The sequence below is a fragment of the Oncorhynchus clarkii genome, chromosome 32, assembly GCF_045791955.1.
Source record: "Oncorhynchus clarkii lewisi isolate Uvic-CL-2024 chromosome 32, UVic_Ocla_1.0, whole genome shotgun sequence".
NCBI classification, from domain to species: domain Eukaryota; kingdom Metazoa; phylum Chordata; class Actinopteri; order Salmoniformes; family Salmonidae; genus Oncorhynchus; species Oncorhynchus clarkii.
This window is the reverse complement of record NC_092178.1, coordinates 31301081-31318723: the sequence shown is the minus strand read 5'-3', so window position 1 is coordinate 31318723 and position 17643 is coordinate 31301081. Positions and strand designations below refer to the sequence as shown.

The window sequence follows — 17643 nt, the reverse complement described above, 5'->3', positions numbered from 1 at the left end:
TTATGAATGCCCATCCATGTGGGCTTCCAAGTTGCGCAGCGGTCTTAGGCACTGCATCTCAGTGCAAGAGGCATCACTACAGTACAGTCCCACTACAGTGGTTTGATTCCAGGCTTCATCACATCTGGCTGTGATTGGGAGTCCCATAGAGCAGCGCCAAGTGTAGTCCGGGGTAGGCCATCATTGTAAATAAGAATTTGTTCTTTACTGACATGCCTAGTTAAATAAAAAATGTAGTAGGCCCACTGTTTTTAACACTTGCTGTTGCATTGGCTTTATTAATCCTGATTTCTGCAATGAATAGATTTGTCTATTTAAACTCAGAATATCAGCTACCCAACTTTATCAGGAGTTATCCTGAGCCTATTTGCAATGCATTTACACAGCGGGAAATGCAGAAGTATTTTATTTTTTCGTTATGATCAGGATACAAACTTGAAACACTGATCATGAACAGGCAGTTAACCCACTGTTCCTGTAAATAAGAATTTGTTCTTAACTGACTTGCCTAGTTAAATAAAGGTTTTTAAAAAATAATTAAAATGACAATTTAGCCCACTGGATTAAACTCCTGGATAGCAGTTGTAGCCTGATTGTCCATTCCATATTGTCCACTTTACTTTGACCTGTCCTATTTTTAGGATATTTGGTTTGTTAACATGACGACGCATTTTGAATTTGATTGGGCGCCATTTAGGTGAGGCTATTTGTCGGAGAGACATGCACGATGTAAAAACTTTCCATCTCATTAAGTGTAAAACGTATCATCACTGTCATACATTTTATATCCAGCGTGTATGCTACAGAAAAGGCCACACACTATTTCTACTACATGATTTATTTTGGAGGATACATTTTTTTTACAGAATGTTGGTGGAGTGCCGCTGCGAATGTACAAGATATATATCTTGCATCCCTGCCTTTGGCAAAGCTTATCACAGGGCGGCATCAGCAGTCACCTAAAAAGCCCATATTCCAATGGTTGAGAGAGAAATTGTCATTGTTTTGGGGCAGTATTATGTGAGGTTTTGTGTTGTTGGAGGTGCGCCTTGGACAGTAGCTCAGAAAATGCCGCACTCGTCAATCTGCAGTAATAGGCAGTCGCCTCCTGCCTAATGAGCAGGCCGGCCCTACCACCAGGTGTCACATTTTCCCTACTTGACTTCGGTGAGTAGCCTACCTTTTGTTGAGGAGGGAGGGATCATTCACGAGTTTACTGAAAGTATGTTATAATTTCTTTGCAACAGACTCGCAGAGTAGGCTAGTCCAAGCATAACGTTGTCTTCAATTTTTCTCATGTCATTTTATTCGTTAATTTCGGCTCTTGAGCTCCAAAAGGTACATTGCTCTGACCGCACTCGAGGATGAATGGAGAAAGTAAGCAAAACGACCCCAGGTACTCAAGAAACTGGACTAGGCTACTCGTCGGTGGATAACTTTACATTTGAATCCATGTCGTGCTTAGTCTTTGTGCTTTTTTAACTGCACATAACTGTCCTAATTCTTAAACATGTCTGAAGAAGATACGGGTATTCCTAAGGAGTTGCTGGGTAAGAAACTTTTTAACAGTAATGTAATTTATTTGGCCTAAAATGAACGTTACTACTCTTGCATTGAGAATGTTAATTTTAAATTGCTCAACGACTATGGGGGGGATAAACATGATATGTCAGCTGTTTCTCAAAGTTTCGAGCTCCACCTGATTGCCACATACATTTTTACACAAAGTTGGAGAGAAGAAATGGAGCTGTTCTTCTCTTCTCTTGAGAAATTCCCCCAGAGTGTGATGACACCATTGGGATGACACATGCCTCCTCTAGGATAGACCAATGTATGGATAAACCATTGTCCTACTACGCAAAGCACAGGACATACAACAAGCACAGACAGCCATATGAGATTTCTTCCTCAGTTTTCCTCACAGTTCTTTCAAAATGTTACATTTTTATTTTGAGAATGGACACTGATCAAGTTATAGAACCATCATGAAAACAACTGCAAAAACTGTTTTCAGACATTAGTTTCAGAGAACTGTGGATGCATAAATAGATGTCCAAAAATGGCAGTCTGGGCCATGTTTGGAAATCTCCCTGTCTGTAAATGTTCTGATCTGAGTTGATGACCTCATGTCCAGAGAGTGATGTAATCCAGAGTTTCCCCCACTCTTGCCAGGATTCCCTGAAGAAAAACAAGACTACAAAAAATTTGAGGTGCCTCACCTAAACAGATCAGTCCCTCCCTCAGCTGGTTGGCATCTGGCTTCCCTTTTTAATATAAATTTGACAACGGAATCATGAAACCTGTAAGAGGCAGACGCTGGTTAAAGCTGTGTTTGGTACAAAATTAAGCATTAAAATGACTCTGACTGCTATTACATGGGAGAAGAAAGTGCACCAATGTTGAATTGCTAACCTCCCTAGCACTATCATATGGCCTGGGGGGAACCCACTACCATATGGCCTGTGGGAAACCCACTACCATATGGCCTGTGGGAAACCCACTACCATATGGCCTGTGGGAAACCCACTACCATATGGCCTGTGGGAAACCCACTACCATATGGCCTGGGGGAAACCCACTACCATATGGCCTGGGGGAAACCCACTGTCTATGGACTGTGGTATTTTCAATACTTATGAGTTTCTTTTTGAGTGTAGTGGTTACGAAACTGGCATTAGGTCCACTGTTGATACAACTGTTAAAAAACAGCTCAATGCAGGCAAAGTGAATCCTAAGTTGGGTTTTTATTTCCTATCAAAAAGCATTTCTGCTTCTGTTATTAATGATTTCCCAGGCCAAGCATGAGTTATTTAGGATTTTATAAAGGCCTCCAATAAGCCTACATGCAGTAGAGGAAACGATAGCGTGATCATATCAACCTTCCCATTTGTTCCTCCTAGAGAGTCTGAGAGAGGCCGTGGGAAGGAAGATCAAGCTCACCCTGAAGAAGAGGTTGAAACTGGAGGTCAAAGGTGACAAACTGGAGAACCGAGTTCTGGTAAGACATCAGGCCTGCATTCTAGGCCCCCATATAATTGGTTTCTCATTGTGCAGTTCTCTAAATGTAGCGTTAAATATGCAGACACAACACAACCCTTCTATGTAGGAGAACATCAACTTGTCATTCTGAGCAACCCAGTGTTTGTAATTTAAAATGTTACAGGATGAGCCTCCACAACTGTCTAATTTTTGTTAGCAACTTCAGAGCACTTTCAAAAGAGCACCAAAACTTAGTGTTTCAATTGGAATATCAGTTGCCTCCATCAAACCCAAGGAAGACCAGAGACCCTTCGGCCTCTTTCCAAACAAAATTCTTTATAAGGTGTTGCAAGCTGATCTTCTTTATCCCTAAGCCCTGGGCCATGTTCATTAGGCATCGAATGGAAGAAAACAGACTAATACATTTTATTTGCGCCTTTCAAAATACCCAAGAACATTTACAGGGCCTCCCGGGTGGCGCAGTGGTTAAGGGCGCTGTAGTACACTGCAGCGCCAGCTGTGCCATCAGAGTCCCTGGGTTCGCGCCCAGGCTCTGTCGTAACCGGCCGCGACCGGGAGGTCCGTGGGGCGACGCACAATTGGCCTAGCGTCGTCCGGGTTAGGGAGGGCTTGGTCGGTAGGGATGTCCTTGTCTCATCGCGCACCAGCGACTCCTGTGGCGGGCCGGGCGCAGGGCGCGCCAACCAAGGTTGAAAGGTGTACGGTGTAGCCTCCGACACATTCGTGCGGCTGGCTTCCGGGTTGGATGCGCGCTGTGTTAAGAAGCAGTGCGGCTGGTTGGGTTGTGTATCGGAGGACGCATGACATTCAACCTTCGTGTCTCCCGAGCCCGTACGGGAGTTGTAGCGATGAGACAAGATAGTAGCTACTACAACAATTGGATGCAATGAAATTGGGGAGAAAAAGGGGTAAAAAAAAAAAAAAAGAACATTTACAGAATAAGAAACTCTTTTTCATTTTCCATTGAAAAAGGTTTTCCATTGCATGCCCTAATGAACACAGACCTGTATAGACACTATTCAGTCTCACCTCATACTTAGCAACTTCATCATCCTTTAACCCTTTCCTCTAAGCCGTGGGCCAGCAAAGACATGAAAAGTATCAGACCCAACTTTTAAAAGACATTTGAGTCCTCAGTCTCAGTGTATTATTGTGTAAGAGGAAGAACAATGGATAAAGTGGTGTGGGAGTAGGCCTACTATTGGATATGGGCCTATCTTGTTTCATGTAACTGCATGTCTCTAAACCCTGTGTGTGTGTGTGGAATATTACTCAGCAGACAACGTATAACAGTGTGTGTGGATTTAAAAAACTAAGCTTCTTGGACACTCTTGGCATGGTAATGTTTGCTGCACCACCCTCAAGAGTAAACAGACAAGAACAAGGTTCTGTTTTAATTGTAGAACATGTGCAGCCGACTAGCTTTGGGAGATACTCTGAAACACCTATGTGTTTCCTAGTTCATAAAAAGGACAAATGTTGGCAACTGATTTTAAACACATAGTATAATGAGGATATAACTGACTTGTTACTCTAAATACACATCCTCAACTCATGAAACTCTATGCCATTTTCACATTTGAAGGCATATCATTTCTGGAAAGTTGTCCTTCCTTAGAGTTCAGTGTGAAATGGGCACATTGTTGGTTCTGGGGGCCTATTGGACACGGTGTAGGCTCTGGGGGCCTATTGGACACGGTGTAGGCTCTGGGGGCCCATTGGACACGGTGTAGGCTCTGGGGGCCTATTGGACACGGTGTAGGCTCTGGGGGCCTATTGGACAAGGTGTAGGCTCTGGGGGCCTATTGGACACGGTGTAGGCTCTGGGGGCCTATTGGACACGGTGTAGGCTCTGGGGGCCTATTGGACAAGGTGTAGGCTCTGGGTGCCTATTGGACACGGTGTAGGCTCTGGGGGCCTATTGGACACGGTGTAGGCTCTGGGGGCCTATTGGACACGGTGTAGGCTCTGGGGGCCTATTGGACAAGGTGTAGGCTCTGGGGGCCTATTGGACACGGTGTAGGCTCTGGGGGCCTATTGGACACGGTGTAGGCTCTGGGGGCCCATTGGACACGGTGTAGGCTCTGGGGGCCTATTGGACACGGTGTAGGCTCTGGGGGCCTATTGGACACGGTGTAGGCTCTGGGGGCCTATTGGACAAGGTGTAGGCTCTGGGGGCCTATTGGACACGGTAGGCTCTGGGGGCCTATTGGACACGGTGTAGGCTCTGGGGGCCTATTGGACACGGTGTAGGCTCTGGGTGCCTATTGGACAAGGTGTAGGCTCTGGGAGCCTATTGGACAAGGTGTAGGCTCTGGGTGCTTATTTTCTTTGTTAAGTTCCACAATTTGGTGGCATGTATGTTCACTGTCTCCTGTCTTGACTTGACACAGCACTTCCCCACAGGACACTGACTGAGCGCATCAGACACTGATTAACACCGCCCACCACATTGGCACATTCCTAGGCCTTGCTAGAATTGGGATTGTAAATTCATCCGCCAAACTCAGTGGTCAAAATTGGGTTGAGCTATCTTTATTTTTTAAGACACAATGGATAAGTGGGTCTTACCTGTAAGAATTATTATGGGATTGTGAAATGTATGTGTGTCTACGTGTGCATGATTAGTGTGTGTGTGAACATGCAATACCCCTCCTCCTTTTTACACCTGAGATACTTGAAAATAAAATACAAATCTGAAACAGGTTGTCCAGAGCAGAGAGGGGCGGGGTCTCCTGCCTCACACCCAGCCATTGGCTCACTAAGCCACTATCAATGCTCATATTTGGCCTTGAGTGACTTCACTCCAAAAACCCACATACCACTGCTATCTGATCCACAGACAGTTCTCTCTTTCTCCTCTTGACTATAACTGTGTATTCACCTGTAGCATGATACTTTTGCATGTCTCTAGAAATGAGTTAGCTACCACAGTGTGATTTCAATTGAGTTTGCTCCAGTGTCTTTAAGAATAGAAAGGTTTAACACAGAATCTATAGTAAAAACAAGAGACCATGTTCTTTACGTGTGTCCCAACTCTAGGTCTCTTTCACTTGGCTCTACAGTTGATATTTAAATTTCTTCTAGACAATAACAGCTGCAAACCGCTGGTGGAAAGGCTTAGTACTGTAACTGTCCAGTTCTAGTTGTACAGTTGTTGACTTCCGTTACGTCTCTGATCTGTCTCGCTCTCCTACAGGCTTTGGCATCCCATCGGGTCTTTCTGCTTACTGCAAGGGTCCCTGCCAAGGTAAGGAGAAGTGTGCCGTGTGTGCGAGGTGAGACGGCGTACATGCACATGTGAGACACTGTGAGTGTTTGAATGTGTGTTACTGTATATCCTGATCTTCCTATGTCTCAAAAAGCTGCGTCCCACAGAAGCTTAAACATTAGTTTACTAGTGTGCTACATTTGTGCATAGTGCTACGGGAGTTAACATCAAGGCCATTTAAGTTCTTGTAAAGTTGAAATCGCTGCAAATCCCTTTTATGTACTACGTAATGACAGACAGGGAATTCACTCCATTACGACACATAGTGAGTGGGATGACTTCTGTCTGGATGAATTGAGGATACCTCAATTAGACTGACTGTCTTCCTCCCGCCCCCAGTCATCCATGATGGTCCTCCTTGGGAATGTTTGGTTAGTCTATCTCCGAGCGTGCTCCTGCTTGTTTTGGAGGAGCGTTTCTGGAATTCTCTCTGGTACAGTTGCTGGCCCAAGGAGCAAGTCTCTGCAGATCTCTCCCCTATTTCTGTTAAAAAAAATTTGACTCTCTCCGTTTTAGGTTTTTCAGAAAGCATTGACTGTTTTTCTTTCCCACAGGCTGTGTTCACAGCTGCATTGTGGGTAAACATATCAGATGTCATGTCATGGCTCACTTGTGCCAGGCGGTAATGTGCTGGTTAACGAATACCAGTAACTGCAATCTTTGGACTGTGCATTTCATGAATGTGGTTAATTACAAATACAGTGCCTTCAGAAAGTATTCACACCCCTTGACTTTTCCCACATTTTGTTGTGTACAAAGTGGGATTAAAATAGTTTTTTGTCAACGATATACACACAATTCTCAGTCATGTGAAAGTGGATGAATTTTTTAAAAATGTTTTAGTTTTATTTTTCAGAAATTCATTATCTTGATTTAGATAAGTATTCAAACCCCTGAGTCAACACATGTTAGAATCACCTTTGGCAGCAATCACAGCTGTGAGTCTTTCTGGGTAAGTCTAAGAGCTTTGCACAACTGGATTGTACAATATTTGCACAACTGGATTGTACAATATTTGCACATGATTCTTAAAATAATTCTTCAAGCTCTGTGAAGTTACTTGTTGATCATTGCTAGACAGCCATTTTCAAGTCTTGCCATAGATTTTCAAGCCAGTTTAAATCCAAACTGTAACTAGGCCACTCAGGAACAGTCCATGTCTTCTTGGTAAGCAGTACTGTTATTGACCTGCTGAAAGATGAATTTGTCTTCCAGTGTCTGTTGGAAAGCAGACTGAACCAGGATTTCCTCTTGAATTTTGCCTGTGCTTAGCTCTCATCTCTGTTTATTTTTATCGTTAAAAAAACTCCCTAGTCCTTGTCGATGACAAGCATACCCATAACATGATGCAGTCACCACCATGCTTGAAAATATGAAGTGGTACTCCGTGACGTGTTGGATTTGACACAAACATAACGCTTTGTATTCAGGACAAAGTTTAAAAAATTGCCACATTTATTTTTATTCTGTATAGTAGTGGTCACCAACCTTTTCTGGGTCAAGATCAATTTTCTGATCAAAATGCAAGCCAAGATCTACCACTCAGATTTTTTTTGAGCATGACTTAAAAAGCGTAAGCCTATGCAACATTAACCTTTTGAAAACAGTACTGTAGCAATGAGGTTTGTGCAGTGGGCTATAGGACCAATACATTATCACTGCATATTAGCTTTGCATGAAATGCCTTGCCAATGCATTGTTGTTCAGGCCATTTAAAACATATATTTATGTGTAGGCTATAATATGACCACACTGGTAATAAATCAGTTGTTGTATTAAAAAGTTACACTATTTGCAGAGCCCTACAAGTATTCATGCTAATTCCTCTTTCGGGTGTATTTTAGTCTTATACTCGTAACATCTGGAAAGGTGAAACCCCTGAGGGGATTTTTGGTAACACTAGGCTACATGCTTATTACAAGTTATACATAAAGTATTATAGCTGCAGGCTAAAGTTTTAGCATTTAGTTTTCCTGTATCCTGGAAAGAAGTCATTGTATGATGGTGTTTGGATTATTATACGCTCTGTGTACGACAGAGGCTCAGTTTTTCCTGGGAGTAAAATCTTGCCCTTGGAGTTTTGTGTGCCGAGCAAAGACATTGGAGGGATTTAACAGCTGGAGGGGGAGGTTTTTCTTTCCTCCTTCAGCCTGGGCCTCTAGCGTCAGAAAGATAGCAGCTCTGGATTAGTTTGACCTCCTCTCTCTCTCCCGTGTCATCCTGCCAGTTGTGGGTGGGGGGGTGGGGGGGGCTGCTTTGGGGTTTGTCCATCTACACTATATATACAAAAGTGTGTGGACACCCATTCAAATTATTGGATTTGGCTATCTCAGCCACACCCATTGCTGATGTGTATAAAATTGAGCACACAGCCATGCAATCTCCATAGACAAACATTGTCTGTAGAATATCCTTACTGAAGTGCTCAGTGACTTTTAACATGGCACCGTCCTAGGATGAGTTCCAAACTGCCTCTGGAAGCAACATCAGCACAAGAACTGTTCGTCGGGAGCTTCATGAAATGGGTTTCCAAGGCCGAGCAGTCGCACACAAGCCTAAAATCACCATGCGCAATGCCAGGCGATGGCTGGAGTGGTGTAATGCTCGCCGCCATTGGACTCTGGAGCAGTGGGAACGTGTTCTCTGGAGTGATGAATCATGCCTCGCCATCTGGCAGTCCGACGGACGAATCTGGGTTTGGCGGATGCCAGGAGAATCTGCCCCAATGCATAGTGCCAACTGTAAAGTTTGGTGGAGGAGAAATAATGGTCTGGGCTGTTTTTCATGGTTCGGAGTAGGCCACCTAGTTCCAGTGAAGGAAAATCTTAATGCTACAGCATAAAAGACATTCTAGACGATTCTGTGCTTCCAACTTTGTAGCAACAGCTTGGGGAACGCCTTTTCCTGTTTCAGCATGACAATGCCCCCGTGCACGAAGCCGAGGTCCATATAGAAATGGTTTGTCGAGATCAGTGTAGAAGAACTTGACTGGCCTGCACAGATCCCTGACCTCAACGCCATCAAACCCCTTTGGGATGAATTTGAACACTGACAGTGAGCCAGGCCTAATCACCCAACATCAGTGCCCGACCTCAGTAATGCTCTTGTGGCTAAATGCTGCGGAGACTTGCTTCCATTGTTCCAACATCTAGTGGAAAACCTTCCAAGAAAAGTGGAGTCTGTTATAGCAGCAAAGGGGGGACCAACTCCATATTAATGGTCATGCTTTTGGAATGAGATGTCCACATACTTTTGATAATGTTGTGTGTATCAGTGCCTGTTTATGACTTTGTCTCTGTTTTTTTGTCTGTGTTGGCCTTTTATAGCTGTGAAAGAGAAAGTGGACACGTGTGCTTCACATGTTTTTGATTTTATCAATGTGTTTTCCAACCTTTTGATTCCATACCTTTTTTCATTTTTAGAGTATAGTACAGATTTTTGTTGTGTGGTTTCAGATTGAACAGACCTTCAATTACCTAGATATACAGGGGATCATTAGTAACAAGCCCACTCAGGTAAGATAGTCCTGGCTTTAAACATTAAACAACTTCTGTTGAAACCAAACATGTTACAGACAGTATCAGTTGACACTGTGTTGCGCCCCCTACAGTTGTTGTTGGAGTATGACCGAGGCCAGCTGTCCCTGAAGCTTGGCTCTGTGGAGGATGTGGATGAGGTGGTGGCCCACATTGGGAGCTGTCTACACAGAATCTGTCCAGGCCTCTCCCCAGTGTAGGTCCCCTCTACTTTGTCACGCTCTCTTTTTTTACTTTCTTTATTGTCACTTCATTATTCTTTTACTCATACAAGCACTTACATTAGTGAGTCACTCATTCACTCGCTTGCGTGCTCATTCACTCGCTTGCGTGCTCATTTACTCGCTTGCGTGCTCATTCACTCGCTTGCGTGCTCATTCACTTCCTCAGTCAGACTGTCACCCACTCTCACTTTACTCATGTCCGACATGCTAAAGTGACCGTGTGTGTTTTGTCCTCTGGGCTGACATGATAGAGTGACAGAAGTCGACATGGTAAAGTGACCGTTTGTGGTGTGTCCCCTGCACTGTGAAAGGAAGGCGATGAAGAAGTTGACCCTGAAGCCTCCTGAGAGGACGGCCGCCCTACAGTCTCTCTGGGAGGACCAGGCCACCACAGACCTAGGGCCGTGTGGTAACGTTATAATATAGAACATATTTCACAAAAATCCCAACTGTAACGTAGTTGACTTTCTGTATTCACCTCTCTCATTCTCTCCTAGGTGGTTTCTCCCACATGTACTGGTGTCTCTGTGACCAGCTGGGTCTGCCATTCAGAGAGGAGGTGCAGTGGGTTAGTAGATTTCTCTTTCCATTTCATTTAATATTGCTAATTGATCATAGTGGAACGGGGGCAATTTATGGAGGTCCAGTAGCCTGAATATCCTGTTCATGTAGATGGGCATCTGTGCTAAAGTTTCTAACATTGTATTTCTTGAAATACATGTATACTGACCTGGCTTGACATCCTGTGGGTTATTTTAGCTATATCAGTGTAAACGTTGCCGTTGTTTGAGTTATTCCCATCTTGGTCAAGTCTCTCCATGTTGCCCAACAGGATGTGGACACAATCTATCAGACCCAGGACACCAGGGAACTGAACCTGCAGGATTTCGTACATCTTGATAACCGGTAACTTCACTGCTGTCAAATGTACACATAGCGTGAACAACCGTGTCTTTTATACCATTCTGTTTTTGATAATCAATGCTATTTACTTCTCCTCTAGAGATTTGGTGGCCATCATTGTGGTCCTGGAGTATAACCAATGGTTCACCAAGCTCTCCACAAAGGACTACAAACTGGTACATTTCATTCTGAATCGTGCTGGTGACCATTTTCCATTTTCTGTTACACTTATGAAGGGAAAAACTATTTGCCATCGTACAGTTCAACATAGGTAAATACATTGGAGAAACAAGCATCATGCCACTCTTGAAGCGAGGTGGAAGTTAAATAAATTGTGAACACTTTACATTAAGCCTGTACTGAAGGTATATGCATTATGATTAGTGCTGGGCGATTAACTGACATTTCAGTTAATATAATTTAAAAAAACTAATTGACCAACGTCGGTTCAATTATTTGAATTCCATTTTGTTCAGTTTTTTTTTTTTTTCAAAGTTTCTCTAGAGATAAATCAGATCAAGCCCGAACTGTGCGATGTAGAAGGGAGTTGTAGTTTTTAACAGGCCAATATTCTAGGTAGTTTCCCACAGAAAACGTCATAATTAACTACTCTGGTCTGTGTGGGGTTGTTTGGGGTTTCTTTTACGCCTGCTATGTTAGGTTAGTATGGGGTAGACATGGAGAGGGAGAAGAAACGGAGAAATGGTTGCTTCACAAGGGATCTCTATCTCTAGGGATCTCTACTATCTCAGTGATTTGATAGTTTGTATTCAGCAGTCATAAAAGTGTCAAAACTGCACATTTTAGAGTGGCCTTTTATTATCCCCTGCAGATGGTGCAACCTGTGCAGTGACCATGCTGTTTAATCAGCTTCTTGGTATGCCATGCCTGTCAGGTGGATGGATTATCTTGGCAAAGGAGAAATGCACACAAACAAGGATGTAAACAAATTTTGCACAAATGTGAAAGAACTAAGCTTTTGGTGCATATTTTAAATGTTGTGCATCTTTTATGGATCTTTTTATTTCAGCTCATGGAACATGTGACCAACACTTTACATGTTGCATTTTTTTTTCTTCTGTTTTTGAAGAACTACTAAAATAGGGATTTTGTCAGACAGCATAGAGATGAGATGATGACTTGGAATTAAAGTAAGTCATCAAATAAAACAAATGTAATATATACAACAAATTAAATATTTTATTGAAGTGATAAATGTTGGTTAATAAGTGGTAAGCAGTAATGGGCAGTCACTACCATCATGGGACTTTTATCAATTGTTTTATTCTGTGTTACAGCATTCAACCCACATAAAGCAGGCTGTAGTGCGTTTGTTTAAAAAATGATTGAAATCGAAAACCCTAAATGTTTAATAATCATGCCGAAATGACCTCAAACACTAATAGCTCAGCACGAATTTAGGATGCGGTTAAAATGCATTGTAAGACTTTCATTAAGTGCTTATTTTGTATTGAACCCATTCTTTATTATATAACTTCCACTGTCCTCTGAGAGTGGCTGAACACGCAATTGTAAAGGGGACACTGTCCACAGCAGGAAGAGGACAGCTGTGTGTGTATAAAGGAGTGTGTGTTCTGGTGGTGGCAGGCAGAGAGGAGGCATGCGGATGAGATGTCAGCAAGCGCTTATTAGTCAGGGATGGTGTGACTGCTGCTGATACTTAGTCATAGGAGGTGTGTGTGTTTGCTCGCACACTGTGTGTGTTTTGGTGAATGTGTCCTTGTGTGTGTTTGCATTTGAAAGGTTTTACGTTTTTGTACAGTAAGTTATGCATGTGTTTACACAAGCCTGAGCGTGTTACTTTTCACACTGAAGTGTTTGCTTGCAGTCCACAGATGTGTGTGAACAAATTCTGCGAGTTGTGGCCCGCTCCAGTCGCTTAGAGGAGCTGGTTTTAGAGAATGCAGGTCTCAGAAGGTGAGCACTAAGCACTGGTAATAAGCTCTACTGGCTTTATTTTATCCCATACACAAACACACACAGATGCGGGTGCAAACACAAAACGCACACACAGTTTCAGAATGAATCATGCTCTCGAACGCAGCCACCTTCCATGCATGCTGTTAAATGAGAAGCTAAGGGAGCAAGCTCACACACTAGTTAAATACATGACTCACTGTTATCAGAAATATACTTCATGTAGAAAATACTGAGAGAACTTATGTAGAGCTGTGGGAAAAAGTATACCCAATTGAGCTTCAACCCAGCCCAAATGAAAAAGGGGGAATCGGGTGCTCGACTGAGGGACTTGAAAATCCCCAAAACATTCCTTACCCCTGGATACTTCAACTGGTGACTATCCAGAAGAATAAAGAGCGCTCTGTTTCTGCGTCAATCTGATAGATTTATTGACGGGACAAACAAACATTAGGCTCTGATGAAGGCGATTCATGCCGAAACGTAAGCATGTTGTTTTTCTTTATTCTCCCAGATAGGCACCGGTATCCTGGGGTAAGGAATGTTTTTGAGATTATGTAGAGCTGTGTCTTTTCTTGATATTTTCAGTGATTTCGTGCAGAAGCTAGCCAATGCTCTGACCTGCAACCCTGCCTCTGCACTTCACACCCTCAACCTTACAAACAACTCTCTGGAGGACAAGGGTACAACAAACTCCCTGCTTTCATTTTTTTTATTATGATATTCAATGATTTAGATATATAGGAAACTGCACAGATCTAGAATTCTAGCTTCTATTATTCTGTCCTACATTGGCATGGATCGTCTCAATGGCCAAATGTGTGTCTCAAAGCTTTAAGTTCATGAAAGGTTTAAGTCTGTTCATAAGTTTGTAATGCACTACATTTTTTTCTAGGCATATCTGCTCTCAGTGCACAGCTTGCCAAACTCCCAATGGGTCTCAAGCATTTGAACCTTTCAAAGACCTCCATATCGCAAAAAGGTATTGAAATCCCTAACCAATTTGCTTGACAAATATCATGTTATGTCATTTCCTCTGAACTTCCTGTGTATGTGTTGTCAGGGGTTAACAGTCTGTCCCAGGCGCTGAGTGCCAACCCTGCTGTCCCTACTACCCTCACACACCTGGACCTCTGTGGGAACTCACTCCGAGGAGACGACCTCTCAGTATGTACATCTCCTGGTAGAAGTTGCTAGCACAGATCAAGGATCAGCTAATACTCCACAAAGCCTAATCTTAATCATAAGGGGAGGGAGTGCAGAACTGATCTTAGGTTAGTGTTGTATTGGCAACATAATCAAAAGCATAAATGTTCTGTCCTGGCTTGGTTCCCCCTTCATTGTACTCAGTGTTTTGTTGTTTTCTTCATAATTTCTCTGACTCTTTTCACAGAATCTGTACAATTTCCTGGGTCAACATAACAGTCTAGTAACTCTGGATCTGTCCAGCAGTGACTGCTGTCTGGACCAAGTAAGTGAACCCCCATCCAATCCTAAAAAGAATTCACACTGCTATAGTTAGGCAATGATTGGACAATTGGACTAACCCTTTTTATGGGCACATTACATACAGTGGGGCAAAAAAGTATTTAGTCAGCCACCAATTGTGCAACTTCTCCCACTTAAAAATATGAGAGAGGCCTGTAATTTTCATCATAGGTACACTTCAACTATGACAGACAAAATGAGAAAAACAAATCCCAAAAATCACATTGTAGGATTTTTAATGAATTTATTTGCAAATTATGGTGGAAAATAAGTATTTGGTCAATAACAAAAGTTTCTCATACTTTGTTATATACCCTTTGTTGGCAATGACAGAGGGCAAACGTTTTCTGTAAGTCTTCACAAGGTTTTCACCCACTGTTGCTGGTATTATGGCCCATTCCTCCATGCAGATCTCCTCTAGAGCAGTGATGTTTTGGGGGTGTTGCTGGGCAACACGGACTTTCAACTCCCTCCAAAGATTTTCTATGGGGTTGAGATCTGGAGACTGGCTAGGCCACTCCAGGACCTTGAAATGCTTCTTACGAAGCCACTTCTTTGTTGCCCGGGCGGTGTGTTTGGGATCATTGTCATGCTGAAAGACCCAGCCACGTTTCATCTTCAATGCCCTTGCTGATGGAAGGAGGTTTTCACTCAAAATCTCACGATACATGGCCCCATTCATTCTTTCCTTTACACGGATCAGTCGTCCTGGTCCCTTTGCAGAAAAACAGCCCCAAAGCATGATGTTTCCACCCCCATGCTTCACAGTAGGTATGGTGTTCTTTGGATGCAACTCAGCATTCTTTGTCCTCCAAACACGACGAGTTGAGTTTTTACCAAAAAGTTCTATTTTGGTTTCATCTGACCATGACATTCTCCCAATCTTCGTCTGGATCATCCAAATGCTCTCTAGCAAACTTCAGACGGGCCGGGACATGTACTGGCTTAAGCAGGGGGACACGTCTGGCACTGCAGGATTTGAGTCCCTGGCAGCGTAGTGTGTTACTGATGGTAGGCTTTGTTACTTTAGTCCCAGCTCTCTGCAGGTCATTCACTAGGTCCCCCCGTGTGGTTCTGGGATTTTTGCTCACCGTTCTTGTGATCATTTTGACCCCACGGGTGTGAGAACTTCCAGATCGAGGGAGATTATCAGTGGTCTTGTATGTCTTCCATTTCCTAATAATTGCTCCCACAGTGGATTTCTTCAAACCAAGCTGCTTACCTATTGCAGATTGTCTTCCCAGCCTGGTGTCCTTTGACAGCTCTTTGGTCTTGGCCATAGTGGAGTTTGTAGTGTGACTGTTTGAGGTTGTGGACAGGTGTCTTTTATACTGATAACAATTTCAAACAGGTGCCATTAATACAGGTAATGAGTGGAGGACAAAGGAGCCTCTTAAAGAAGTTGTTACAGGTCTGTGAGAGCCAGAAATCTTGCTTGTTTGTAGGTGACCAAATACTTATTTTCCACCATAATTTGCAAATAAATTACAAATCCTACAATGTGATTTTCTGGATTGTTTTTTTTCTCATTTTGTCTGTCATAGTTGAAGTGTACCTATGATGAAAATGACAGGTCTCTCTCATATTTTTAAGTGGGAGAAGTTGCACAATTGGTGGCTGACTAAATACTTTTTTGCCCCACTGTATGTAATGTGCCCATAAAAAGGGTTAGTCCAATTGTCCAATCATTGCCTAACTATAGCAGTGTGAATTATTATATTCTAAACCGAATCAATAATCTATATTAAGTAGATTAGTTTAATTGTAATAATATGCAATTGGCCTCCCGAGTGCCGCAGTTCTCTAAGGCACTGTGTCGCAGTACTAGAGGCGTCACTAAAGACCTGGGTCTGATCCCAGGCTGTGTCGCAGCTGACTGCGACCGGGAGACCCATGAGGCGGCGCACAATTGGCCCAGTCCAGGTTAGGGGAGTGTTTGGCTGGCCGGTATGTCCTTGTCCCATCGCGCTCTAGCGACTCCTTGTGGTGGGCCGGGTGCATGCATGCTGACTATGTTTTGTACAGTTTTTCCTCCGACACATTGGTGCGACTGGCTTCCGGGTTAAGCGAGTAGTGTGTCAAGAAGCAGTGCGGCTTGGCAGGGTGTTTCGTAAGACTCATGGCTTTTGACCTCTGCCTCTCCCGAGTCCATACGGGAGTTGCAGCAATGAGACAAGACTGTAACTACCAATTGGATATCACAAAATTGGAGAGAAAAAGTACAACAAAAAATTATAGTATGCAATGACAGTGAACATATTTGGATATCATGTGAGCACTGTTTATAAGTAGTGTGCTGTCTGCTTTTGATATCACTTATATATTTATGGATCTTGTTGTTATATTTGTTGCTATGCAAATGGCCAGTCCATTTTGTAAAATACTGTCTGTAGTTCCCTAGACTGTGAGCTTGGATAAAAGCTGTGATGTCACTTGACTAGTCCATGTTGTTCAGATGCTCAACACCTGTCTTCCAGGTCTGCACTTCACTTCTACGAGGTTCTCTCAAGCACCTCTCAGTGCTCAACATGTCGAAGAGTGTTTTCTCTCACAGGTGAGCCATACAACAACAGAATCACTTGCTTATGCTAAAATAAGCCTGTCACTCAATAGTTGCTGTTGTCTTCTATGTCCATGTGTTGTATACTGCTCAGTATGTCAAAGTGAGAACACCTGAGAACTTCAGAACAAATAACCCAAGTGTATTGGCCTTCTTTTTAACCCACAGGAGAAGTAAAGATGTCCCGCATTCCTTCAAGCAGTTCTTTGGCACTTCACTGGCGCTGAGCAGTGTCAACCTGTCTGGAACCAAGCTCCCCCTGGAGGCACTCAAGTGAGCTTGCAGTCTGCTCCATTTAACTGTATTACACCAAGAATGAAAATATGATCTAGAAAACTGGAGAATATTCCTGGAGAAACTGTGCATGTCTATAAATGGTTAGTGATGTATCTTTTAGACAGGATGTCATAGTTATTTGGCTTTTTAAATGTTTTTATGTTAAAGTAAGTAGTATGGAAACATTACTTAAAGTTGCAGTGAACAAGAAAGCAATCTAATCACACCAATTATTTAATTCCTGCATACTTCAGTCTGCTTTGATGATTTAACTGAATAGAAAAGGAACCGTTGAGTTTGAATTAGTTTCTTTCTCTTCAGAGCACTTTTACTAGGTCTTGGTTGCAATCCTAATCTCAGTGAAGTATCACTGGATCTCAGCAGCTCTGAGGTAAGAGGCTGAACTACTGCTTTGGCCCTGGCACAGTTACCTGAATCTCCTGAGGG

General features: G+C 43.0%; 1 protein-coding gene across 1 annotated transcript in view; it reads left to right on the top strand.

Annotated features, from left to right (window-relative positions):
* Positions 1-1272: 1272 nt before the first annotated feature.
* LOC139391758 (F-actin-uncapping protein LRRC16A-like) overlaps positions 1273-17643 on the top strand; it is a 29135-nt gene continuing 12764 nt past the window's right edge. The window contains exons 1-18 of the mRNA XM_071139293.1: positions 1273-1377; positions 1524-1550; positions 2901-2998; positions 6200-6250; positions 9727-9786; positions 9882-10003; positions 10343-10440; positions 10529-10599; positions 10864-10937; positions 11035-11110; positions 12784-12872; positions 13461-13555; positions 13768-13854; positions 13936-14039; positions 14266-14343; positions 16838-16914; positions 17089-17193; positions 17518-17587. Of these exons, the coding sequence (XP_070995394.1) occupies positions 1365-1377; positions 1524-1550; positions 2901-2998; positions 6200-6250; positions 9727-9786; positions 9882-10003; positions 10343-10440; positions 10529-10599; positions 10864-10937; positions 11035-11110; positions 12784-12872; positions 13461-13555; positions 13768-13854; positions 13936-14039; positions 14266-14343; positions 16838-16914; positions 17089-17193; positions 17518-17587 (1395 nt within the window). The 5' untranslated portion in view covers positions 1273-1364. The remainder of the gene's footprint in view (positions 1378-1523; positions 1551-2900; positions 2999-6199; positions 6251-9726; positions 9787-9881; positions 10004-10342; positions 10441-10528; positions 10600-10863; positions 10938-11034; positions 11111-12783; positions 12873-13460; positions 13556-13767; positions 13855-13935; positions 14040-14265; positions 14344-16837; positions 16915-17088; positions 17194-17517; positions 17588-17643) is intronic.